This window comes from Leptodactylus fuscus, chromosome 4, assembly GCF_031893055.1.
Source record: "Leptodactylus fuscus isolate aLepFus1 chromosome 4, aLepFus1.hap2, whole genome shotgun sequence".
NCBI classification, from domain to species: domain Eukaryota; kingdom Metazoa; phylum Chordata; class Amphibia; order Anura; family Leptodactylidae; genus Leptodactylus; species Leptodactylus fuscus.
In genome coordinates this window covers 34,506,934-34,519,213 of record NC_134268.1, presented here as the reverse complement: position 1 = coordinate 34,519,213, position 12,280 = coordinate 34,506,934, and the positions used below count along the sequence as shown (strand labels likewise).

The 12,280-nt window shown below is 43.9% G+C and overlaps 1 protein-coding gene across 1 annotated transcript in view; it reads right to left on the bottom strand.

The window, feature by feature from the left end:
• The window catches only part of CPQ (carboxypeptidase Q), a 327,320-nt gene that overhangs the window by 21,786 nt on the left and 293,254 nt on the right, over positions 1–12,280 (bottom strand). Inside the window, exon 7 of the mRNA XM_075270330.1 lies at positions 7,606–7,807. Coding sequence (XP_075126431.1) covers positions 7,606–7,807 — 202 coding nt within the window. The remainder of the gene's footprint in view (positions 1–7,605; positions 7,808–12,280) is intronic.

Here is a 12,280-nt window from a genome sequence, read left to right as displayed (position 1 = left end):
AATTCCATTGGAAAGAGTCCGATGTGACACAACAAGCAGCTAGTCACCGCACCGGCTCTGGGGCAACTTAGAATTTGGATGGTTTCACACTAACCAAGTCTCGGATGTGAGACGTGGTCCGCGTATGAGCTGGATTTACCAATCTGTACACTATGTCGTGAGATGAAATCTTGCACCATGAACGCAGCCAAGTGCTTCCGATGCGGGGCCGAGTTTGTAGCAGAATGCAGTTGGATAACATTCAGTCCGCTTGCGGACCCACCGAACGCATTGACAAACGGTGAGCTTATGAAAGCACACGGACCACATAGACTATAATGAGGTCCGTGTGTTTTCCGCGCGGTGTCCACACGAGTCATACGGAGAGAAAAGTAGTTCATGAAGTACTTCTCTCCACAAGTTCCACACGGAAAACAAATGAATTCCATTATAGTCTATGTGGTCCGTGTGCTTTCATAAGCTCACCGCTTGTCAATGTGCTCGGTATTCCGTTAGGGGGTCCCCAAGTGGACTCCCCGAATGGAACGCTCAACACAGATGTGAACCAGGCCTGACATCAGAGTGAATTCTGTGATGCATTCGCGTCTTTGGGGCTCTGAATCCATTCCATTCCAATAACATGGAGCAGAATAAGACCTGCTTTATACACTCACCGGCCACTTTATTAGGTACACCTGTCCAACTGCTCGTTAACACTTAATTTCTAATCAGCCAATCACATGGCGGCAACTCAGTGCATTTAGGCATGTAGACATAGTCAAGACAATCTCCTGCAGTTCAAACCGAGCATCAGTATGGGGAAGAAAGGTGATTTGAGTGCCTTTGAACGTGGCATGGTTGTTGGTGCCAGAAGGGCTGGTCTGAGTATTTCAGAAACTGCTGATCTACTGGGATTTTCACGCACAACCATCTCTAGGGTTTACAGAGAATGGTCCGAAAAAGAAAAAACATCCAGTGAGCGGCAGTTCTGTGGGCGGAAATGCGTTGTTGATGCCAGAGGTCAGAGGAGAATGGCCAGACTGGTTCGAGCTGATAGAAAGGCAACAGTGACTCAAATAGCCACCCATTACAACCAAGGTAGCCAGAAGAGCATCTCTGAACGCACAGTACGTCGAACTTTGAGGCAGATGGGCTACAGCAGCAGAAGACCACACCAGGTGCCACTCCTTTCATCTAAGAACAGGAAACTGAGGCTACAATTTGCACAAGCTCATCGAAATTGGACAATTGAAGATTGGAAAAACGTTGCCTGGTCTGATGAGTCTCGATTTCTGCTGCGACATTCGGATGGTAGGGTCAGAATTTGGCGTCAACAACATGAAAGCATGGATCCATCCTGCCTTGTATCGGTAACGGTTCAGGCTGGTGGTGGTGGTGTCATGGTGTGGGGAATATTTTCTTGGCACTCTTTGGGCCCCTTGGTACCAATTGAGCATCGTTGCAACACCAAAGCCTACCTGAGTATTGTTGCTGACCATGTCCATCCCTTTATGACCACAATGTACCCAACATCTGATGGCTACTTTCAGCAGGATAATGCACCATGTCATAAAGCTGGAATCATCTCAGACTGGTTTCTTGAACATGACAATGAGTTCACTGTACTCCAATGGCCTCCACAGTCACCAGATCTCAATCCAATAGAGCATCTTTGGGATGTGGTGGAACGGGAGATTCGCATCATGGATGTGCAGCCGACAAATCTGCGGCAACTGTGTGATGCCATCATGTCAATATGGACCAAAATCTCTGAGGAATGCTTCCAGCACCTTGTTGAATCTATGCCACGAAGAATTGAGGCAGTTCTGAAGCAAAAGGGGGTCCAACCCGTTACTAGCATGGTGTACCTAATAAAGTGGCCGGTGAGTGTAGTCATCCATGATATTAGAACGGAGTCGACGCGGAAGCCCCACAGACGTGAATGTATAACGGATTGCACTTGGATGACTCCAATGCCCCCCCGAGTGTCATTCGACTGCATCTCACTGCAGTTTGGCCCCACCTCGGATGCACACTCGGTCATAGCAGTTATCTATGATGCTAGGACTCTCTGTCTCTCCTTACTGTCCTGTAATATAATAACTACAAGGCAGTACATAGCGGAGAGGAAAGGACTCCTCGTTTCATTGATAACTGTAAATCTAGGAGTCTGTCTTCTGACATAGTGTAGAAGCCAGTAAATCCGTCTCAAGAATAGGCCAAGCCTCATACCCAAGACTTGGCTAGTATGAAAACAGCCTTAGAGATAGAACCTGCAGCTAGATAAATTGTTGTTAAATGCAGATTACAAGTTCTATAATGGCTACTCCTCATGTACACACCGCTGAATGGTTAGCCACGCTTTCAGGCTTATCATTGATAATTTTTACATAAATTCAATCCAAAGAAGCGGTAATATTGGAGGGACATATAATTCTGCATATGAACCCATCTGACCTTTGTCAGGAATCCCTAGCTATTTTTATGCCTTGGCCCAGGAGAGATTAATATAAAACCTAAAGCTTAGAGGAGATTTTGTTTATTCTCTGGGAAAATAATCCAAACTGTTATTAAAGAGAAACTCAAATACACAAGCGAATGAGATGGCCGATATCGGGATGATACAACGGATTGGTGGATATGGCTCCGAGAAAGGTTTAGAACCACAACTGCAATTTCTACAGCAAATGTTACAACTTATTATTAGTGCTAATACATCACAAACACAACATACTGTGCTGTGCAAATGTTTTAGTCGGTTGAGGAAAAAAAATGTGCAAAGTAAGAATGCTATCAGAAATAGAAGGGTTAATAATTTATTTCGGTCAATGAACAAAATGAAGTGAATGAAGAAAAGAGAAATGTAAATGTAATCAGTACTTGATGTGTCCTTTGCCCTTTGCCTTCGATCAGTCTTTCTTGGTACTTACAGTTTTTGAAAGAACTCAACAAGGAGATCGTACCCGCCATCTTGGAGAACTAAGCACAGATCTTGTGTGGCTGTAGGCTTGCCTCAATCCTTCTGTCTCTTCAAGTAATCCCAGACGGACTGGCTGATGTTGAGATCAGGGCTCTGCGGGGGCTATATCATCACTTTCAGGACTCCTCCTCCAAAGGGTCGTCACATCACACCAAATATTGATGGGATTTAGTTTTCCCTTTTCTTCAGAGAACTGAATGGGTGATTATATATATATGGGGTTGTCCCACTATGGACACTTATCCCCCAATAAGTCTCCAATCACTGAAGGTCCGATGGCTGGGCACCCCACAGATCAGGAGGACAGGGCACCAAAACTCTTCCTAAAGCCTCCTTGTAAATGGAGCACCTGTGCACATATGTGACCATTGCTCCATTCACTTCCATGGTACTGCCGATACTGTAATCTCTGGCAGATCCCGAAGCCCCATAGAAGTGGATGGAGCACTGGTCGTGCAAGATCACTGGCGCTCCATTCACAAGGAGGACTTTTGGTCCCCCCATCCTCTTACTCACCAGGTGACCTGATGATTGGGTCTTCAGCAACCAGGCACTTATCCTCTATCACGTTGATAGGGGACAGGTGTCCATAACAAGACAAAACCTTTAAGCTGTTCTAGTCCCTCAATATTTTGAAAACTGTTATTTCTTAAGATGGCCGTGCACATAATATTACCGTCAACTAAACTCACCAGTTTTCTCAGGACTGGTCAAGAATCTGCATATTGTGCTCCCAAGTCTCCCTTACCAGGAGATTCCGGCTGATGGATTTTAACATACTTGATCTTTCACTCTCAGAGGAGATAAGCCTACCATACAGGTGTCTGGTAGTAGATCACACCCCTCTACCCATACAGTACCCATACACATGCACAATCAGAGTTTAGGTATACCAATTAGCTCTCCTCCAGAAAGAAGCAAACCATCTCTCTAGAGCCCACTGTAGAGCATTGCATGAGTCGGGCTACCCAGAGACACCCATCTGTAGACAGTACGGTCTAAGAGATGTTGCCCTTCATCAGTACTATAAAATACTGAATCTTGGAAATGCTCTTTTAAAAAACATAATGTGTATTTAATGCAGATGTTTTATGGATTTCTCATAAGCCTTTCAAAAACAGACCAAAAAATTGCAGTGACAACCTTGTCGCATTTCATTATTTCAGATGGGATTATTGTAATTACTGCTGGGATCGGCCTTACATATGGATAAGCCTCCATAGCAAACACGAAAATAACAAAGGAACTTACAATTTTCTTGTTAATCACAGATGTAAAGATTTCCCTTTTATCTAAAGACTTTTTGAAACAATTAGAATATTTTTCCCCATAAAGTGACCTTAAACGACTTGTATTGTCCTGTATAGAAATTCCCATCTGATATCCATTACATGTTCAGAATGTACACGTAGCAATAATCTGCCAAAAACAATTATGTGTTTTTTTTTTTAATTATTATTATTTTTAACAGAAAACCAAAGACTAAGAGGACAACTACTAGTTACCAGTCATACCGACTTGTATGTCAAAGATCCAATTTACATAGCTGGTTATTTTGAGACCATGAGATCACCCCAAATACCGTCATGTCCTTCCTCAGATACTCATGCGGCCCAATTTCGTAGTAAGCCTAACCACTGTCAGTAGGTTTTTAGAATGTGGGAGGAAACTGAAGAATATAAAGACAGACTGGGCTTGTTCAGGATTTGGGGGTGGTGGGGGTGGGTGGAAAAGAAAAAAGAAAGACATACTCACCTAAAATAATTCTATAATATAATTAAATATTTTGCTTTGAGCACAAAATATTTTTATGACTACACCCAAAACTGGTCCCAACTCCAACTTTCTGACTCCGACTCCACAGTTGTTAAAGGGATTCAATCATTAAAAAGCAATGTTTTTAGGGCAATTTTTGTCAAAAAATTCTGGGGGGGGGGGGGCAGACCCCCGTTCCCCTGGGGGTATTCCATAAGTATTCCCTGGTAAGTAGGGCCCCACCAAAGTCAATTGCCCAGGGCCCCGCAAAGCTTGGATCCACCACTGCTTAAGAAAGTCTATTCTTCTCCTACCTTTATAATGTCTTCTCCGTGTCGCCGTTCGGTAGAAATACCAGCTTTCTTCGGTATGCAAATGAGTTCTTTTGCAGCACTTGGGGTGTCCCCAATGCTGCGAGAGAACCCTCTATCTTCACCTGGAAAGGCCTCTCCCTGCATCTTCTTCCGCCGCTGGCTTCAAACTTCTAGGCATGCGCAGTCGGCTCTTATGTCAGGCCTTGGGCTAAGCCAACTGCGCATGCCCGCGACCATTTTCTTGTGGCCGCTTACCTCAGTTTACTGTGTAAGCAGCCACAGGGAAATTGCCACGGGCATGCGTGTTTGGCTCTGCCTGAGGCCTGATGACAGAACTAACTGCGCATGTCTAGAAGTTTGAAGCCTCGCCCCCAGTGCTGCGAGAGAACTCATTTGCATATAGAAGAAAACCAGGATTTCTACCAAACGTTGGCGCGGAGAAGACTTCTAAAGGTAGGAGAAGAATAACCTTTCTTAAGGCTATTCCTACGTGTTAGTGACAAAAATAGCATTTTAATGAATCCCTTTAATGGGATCAAACCACATGGCTGATTTCTTCACCGGATGTGACATCACATCCATTGGTCACATGCCCATGCTGTAGCTCAGTCCCATTCTTTTAAATACGGCGTTGCAGAATGACCACATAATCCACGGCCATGAGGTCACTTCCTAAGAAGAAGAAATCAGCCATGTTTTCATATCCTGCACAACCCCTTTAATAAAGTAAAGACATTTACAGAAAGCTTAAGAAAGCTTTCCGAACTGGACATAAGACATTACTTCAATACATGCTTTCGACGCCTTTGTCTATTAGAATGGGAAGCCTTCTCCTCGCCGACTTATTGTTCTATTAGAATGACGCGACGCGTTTTATGCCGTCAATCAAGCAGTTCCATAACATAGACTCTCTGCCATGAGATAGGTGCGAATGTGACAACATATTTATTGCAAGACTGCACTTTGTGTTCCCATCTGTCACTCATGTGCTGTTCTATTTTACTACATAGCGAAATGCACTGACCCTATCATTCCTTGAAATAATCTTTAATTATACCTCATAAAACTTGGCAGAAAATAGTCTCTGTGGGCAAGAAGGCTTCTTAGACAGTGGTATAAAAAGGAGTTATTTTCTGCTACATTAAACTAATGCAAATGGCTTATTATGAACATCAAATTATAGATTGGAAGCGAAGAATGCAAATATACATTTCTCGCATGCTAGCTGAGATATGTCACTTGTTTTCACTAACGTCCATGAATTGCTCTTTAATGGACTCGCTAATGTCCGTGCTTGTGTGCGCGCCTTCAATTTTCCTGGTGGATTTACAGCAGAAATGGAGCAATAATTTCCATCTCATAAGTGAAATCGATCATTAGTCAAATCTTAACCCATCACCAGTATAAATGTACTTAAAGGGAGTCTACCAAGTATTCACCTGCCACCACCATGATACAGAGCACCACACCAAGCTACGAAATGTTATTAAAGTGAGGCAGTAGGTGCACTGGGGGCGGGCCTTCAGTCCTGGGAGCACTGCTCTTGCTGCTCAAGTAAGATGGGTGATGTCATAGCAGTGGGAGGATCAACTCTCACTACACGGGGTGGTGAAGGCAGGAGATGGTAAGGGTCTGAGTGGCAAGAGGAGCACTCCCAGGGCTGAAGGCCCGCCCCCAGTGCACCTAATTTCCATAAGACTTCAAATTTGTTTTTCTACAAATCCAAGGTAGTAATGTGCTCTGTGGTGGTAGTTGACTATGATTGGAGGAGGTGAGAGAATCCCTTTAAAAGGCCTCAATTACAGTAGCTCAGGGATGAGGGAGGGCCACACAAGCATGTGCCTCAAATGTTGGGTTCAATGAGGTGGCAACATGTCCCACTGTCTTGACCGGATATTTAGATACAGGGCTAGAGCATCAAACTTATAAGAAGGGCTTGCCAAATACCTCCTCAGCAGTTAAAGGGGTTGTCTGGGACAATGATACTGATTGCACTGACAGCGCCATACATTGGGTAGTGGCTGTTCCGGGTACTGTCCCATTCATTTCAATCAGAATAAGCGGCAGTATGGCCATGTGACCAATGAATATGATGTCACTAGCCTGAGAAGAGGAAGTGGAATTCTATATCATAGTACCGGACAATCCCTTTAATGGGTTGCATTATAGCCTTTTTATAATTATGATGTTTCTTTAAATGGACCCTCTATTTACTGTGGAACTTTTCCATTAGTTTGCAGATTGATGTTTCACTGATTATATATTCTATTTACATGTTACACGGGTGACACATGACATTGCCGTGTGAGCGTGTTGCTCTGACTGCCTAGGAATGAGAGTCCTCTGAGGGACATTTGCCGTGGATGATATTTCAGAGCGGCTAAGCCCAGGAACAGCCTAGTGGCCTAGTGGTGATAAAGGGCATCATCACCCTAGAAGGAGGAGGCAGAGGCAAGTCCATATTGAGAAGGAGTTGGTGGAGTGAGCAGGAATCCAAGGGAATCTTTGCCCCACGTGTAGGAACTACTAATGCAACTACCGAGCTATCAAAACCAAGGTATGGAGACTAGAGCTTACCTGGGACACCGGCTTCCATCCAAAAACTTATGTCCGTCCCATCAGCGTAGTCATAGAGTTTGGTTATGTTGATTGGTTCCAGTAGCTTCATAACCTCTGTCATTATGGCCCGGGCTTCTGGCTTGCCTGAAAACTGTATCCCCAATGGCATAAAGGTACCGGAGTCTGCCTCCATGACAAGGTCCATGTTGGCAATGTCTTTCTGTTAATATAAGGAATACATATGTCATATAAAATACAGTAAGATACTATGAGCATGCAAGTTACTTAAGTCAGATAAGACATATGCGTGCTGAAGGTGTTAATACTTTGGATTACAATATTTCAGAAACTGGGGTCCAGGAGAGTAACTCCTTGTACTCTCACTGTCAGGAGCTATCAGTGTGCTGAGCCCCAGTGCAAAATCTGAAATGGGGTCCCGACTTACCTTTTGCCATTTAGAATGGTGGTCTTTTATGTGGCAGAGGGACCTTTGGGGCACCCTTAGGGTTTATGGCCTGATAGCAACTGCTATTGCTCCATCCCCTAAAGCTACGCGGCTCCTGAGTGCGTGAATTCCGGTGTACCTTTGCAAATACTTGTATAAGGCCTTGCGGTGTATAGCACAGGTTGGGCAGTTAAGAGTTAAATGATAGCAAGGGGGCTGGTGACTCTTCGCCATTACCTGGAGGAAAGGGGACTGGATCTTTCCAGGAGGTTCTTAAAGGGATCCTATCATTAAACTTAATTTTTTGTAGATCACACGTCAGGATAGCCTTAAGAAAGGCTATTCTTCTCCTACCTAGATGTCTACTCCACACTGCCTCCATCTTCTTCAGGAACTTCCTCTTCATGCGTTTTCTTCCGGCATAGGCGGTGAAACTTGTAGGCCTCGGGCAGAGCCAACTGAGCATGTCTGCGGCCACAAGAAAATTGGCCGCTTACACAGTAAGTAATCGGCCATTTTCTTGTGGTCTGTGGACATGCGCAGTCGACTCTGCCAGAGGCCTACAAATTTCACTGCCTGCGCCGGAAGAAGATGCATGAAGAGGATGTTCCTGAAGAAGATGGAGGCGGCGCTGGAGATTTCTCTTGCAGCATTGGGGACGCCCTCAGTGCTGTTTGAGTGCTGGGGACCACCCCCAGTGCTGCGAGAGAAGTCATTTGCATACGGGCGAAAACCGGTATTTCTACGGAACAGCAGTCAGAGAAGACATCTAAAGGTAGGAGAAGAATAGCCTTTCTTAAGGCTATTCTGATGTGATAGGGACAAAAAATTAAGTTTAAATGATAGGATCCCTTTAAGAAATGATAAGGACCGTCCAATCCACAGAATATAAATATGGAAAAGAAAAATATCGGATCCGCGCTTACCCTCACACCAGTATTTTATTCAGCCTTAAAAGTACACAACGCGTTTCGGGATTGAAACCATCCCTTTCTCAAGTGTCCGTTCCGTTACAATCAGATTGTAACGGAACGGACACTTGAGAAAGGGATGGTTTCAATCCCGAAACGCGTTGTGTACTTTTAAGGCTGAATAAAATACTGGTGTTAGGGTAAGCGCGGATCCGATATTTTTCTTTTCCATATTTATATTCTGTGGATTGGATGGTCCTTATCATTTCATTTTATGACGTGTTAGCACGTTGATCCTGGCTGCTTGTTATCCCTACCATTTTGAGGTGTTTGTCTATCCTCACCTAAAAGGTGATTATTTTATTGGCTCCTTTGTTCTATGTGGATTTACCTACAAAGGATAATGCGCTAGGTGTTGCGCGGTACTGTCTATTATTGTCTTTTTCAGGATCCCTTTAAGGTCAACCTATACTGCAAAGAGGTGTCTTGGATTTACATTCCTGGATAACTCTTTTTTGTTTGTCAATTCTGTTTGTGACAGCTGGTGCGGGAAAAACCTGGTACCATCCGGTCCATCACTAGTTGATGGGCTTGGCAATGGGGTCATATTTTTAAGGCTATTCACGAGTTTAGATATGCTACCATATACCGGCCTGGTTTATTATGGCTATTATGCTAATGTATCAATAAATGCTGTAGCCAACCCCCGAGCTTCCAAAAAAGTCATAGACTGTGGTAATGCCTACTGTCCTGTTATCTCCTGCCCGGAGAGCATAGAATCTACATACAGTCCTAAGCGTCATACTGTTGTGAGAGTCACGACTGTGCATGGTGTGGTACAGCTGTCAAAGTTCCTATTATAAGCTGACAATTTAGAGCAAACCTGTCTCCATGAAATTGGGCCCCATGATAGTCAATGGGGTCCGCTGGGTTCTATGTGTAGCCGCTCTGTGATGTCAATCCCTGATGTTTCTGAGCTTAGGAGTCCAGTGGGAGGTCTTAAAGGGATTTCATCTTAGAAATACCGGTTTTAACCAGTTTGCGAATGAGTTCTCCGCAGCAATAAGGGCCGGCCCCAGCACTCAAACGGTGACGCTCACTCCAGCGACGCCTACATCTTCAGCTGCAACCCCGCCTCTTCTGTCCTCCGTCTCTGTCCAACTTCCGACACCTGCGCAGTACGCTCCTGTATTGCACTACAAGAGCAAGAGCGGCCTTCCAAAAATGGCCGCCGGGGGCCACTTTTTCTGTATGAGAATGCATACAGACATGGTTGTCAATTACTGATTAGGACCGCCCACTGGACTCCTAAACATACAGCCTGCTAAGCTTCTCCTTCTCTATGTGATTTTTAATGTGACATGTAGCCACGGACAATTAAAATGGATGACACATAGATAGGAAACAAAACAAAAATGGAAATACACAAGGATGCATGATTTTTTTTTTTTTCTTTATGATTCTCTTAATATGGATCGCTTATGTGTGTGTAAGCAGCCGGCTCTCTCACCCAAAAGATTTTTCTGTCAGAGTGCTGTCCATGAAAAAACATTGACAGCACACAAACCCCTTATACTGAATGGAGCAATTCAGACACCTGTATTTTTAACAAAGCAAGAGACAGTGAGAAGAAAATCATAACATGCGCTATTTTTTTCTTTCCTTTCTTTGCACATCTTGGCCATGAAAAACAGCACACGACTGTTTTTGTGATATGAACATTATCCAGAACACGACTGTCATCTGAACGTTATCCAGAACACAACTGTCATCTGGACATTATCCAGAACACGACTGTCATCTGAACGTTATCCAGAACACAGCTGTCATCTGGACATTATCCAGAACACGACTGTCATCTGGACATTATCCAGAACACGACTGTCATCTGGACATTATCCAGAACACGACTGTCATCTGGACGTTATCCAGAACACAACTGTCATCTGGATGTCAAACAGAACACAACTGTCATCTGGACGTTAAACAGAACACGACTGCGATATGGACATTATCCAGAACACGACTGTTATCTGGACGTCAAACAGAACACAACTGTCATCTAGATGCGAACCAGCATACAACAGTCATCTTGACGTTATCCAGAAAATGACTGTCATAGGGACATTATCCAGAACATGACCGTCATATGCACACTATCCAGAATACAACAGTCATCTAGACGTTATCCAGGAAATTATCTGAGGAGTGATCGGAGTCATCTTGAGGTAATCCAGCAAACAACTGTCATATGAACATTATACATAACACGACTGTCATCTGGACATTATCCAGAAAAAGGACTGTCATCTAGACGTTTTCCAGCACACAACAGTCACCTGGATGTTATCCAGAAAATGTCTGTCATCTGGACATTATCCAGCACACAACTGTCATCTGAACATGACTGTCATCCAGATGTTATACAGAATACAACTGTCATCGGGACAGTATGTTATCCAGTACACGACCTTCATCTGGACATTATTCCGCACACAACTGTCATCTGGACATTATCCAGCACACGACTATCATCTGGATTTTATCCAGAACACGACTGTCATCTGGAACATGACTGTCATCCAGATGTTATACAGAATACAACTGTCATCGGGACAGTATGTTATCCAGTACACGACCTTCATCTGGACATTATTCCGCACACAACTGTCATCTGGACATTATCCAGCACACGACTGTCATCTGGACATTATCTAGAACACGACTGTCATCTTGACATTATCCAGCACACGACTATCATCTGGATTTTATCCAGAACACGACTGTCATCTGGAACATGACTGTCATCCAGATGTTTTCCAGAATACAACTGTCATCGGAACAGTGTGTTATACAGTACACAACCTTCATCTGGACGTTATTCGGCACAGGACTGTCATCTGGATGTTATTCAGTACACGGATGTTTTTCACATAGTCACTGTTTGGTGATGTAGAAGAATAAAGAAGACAGTATTCATTTTTTTTAAGATAAATGGATGACACATCGGAAATGGATCAAAAACACAAGAATTTACGATGACCATTTGTTAAAATACTTTTGATGTATATGGACAGATTCACACCTGCGCCTGGTCTCCGCTTTGCGGGTTTCCGTCTTCTTCCTGAGAAACTGGACAGAAGACGGGAAACCAGAAATCAATTTTCAAACCCATTCACTTGAATGGGTTTGCAAAGTGTCCGCCCGTGAGCTTCTTCTGCTTCTCTGCTGCAAAACCGTTTTTTTAACCAGACACAAAGTCAGACATGTAGGACTTTGTGTCCAGTTATAAAAAAAAACAGTTTGGCCACAGAGAGGCACAAGATGCTCACGGGCG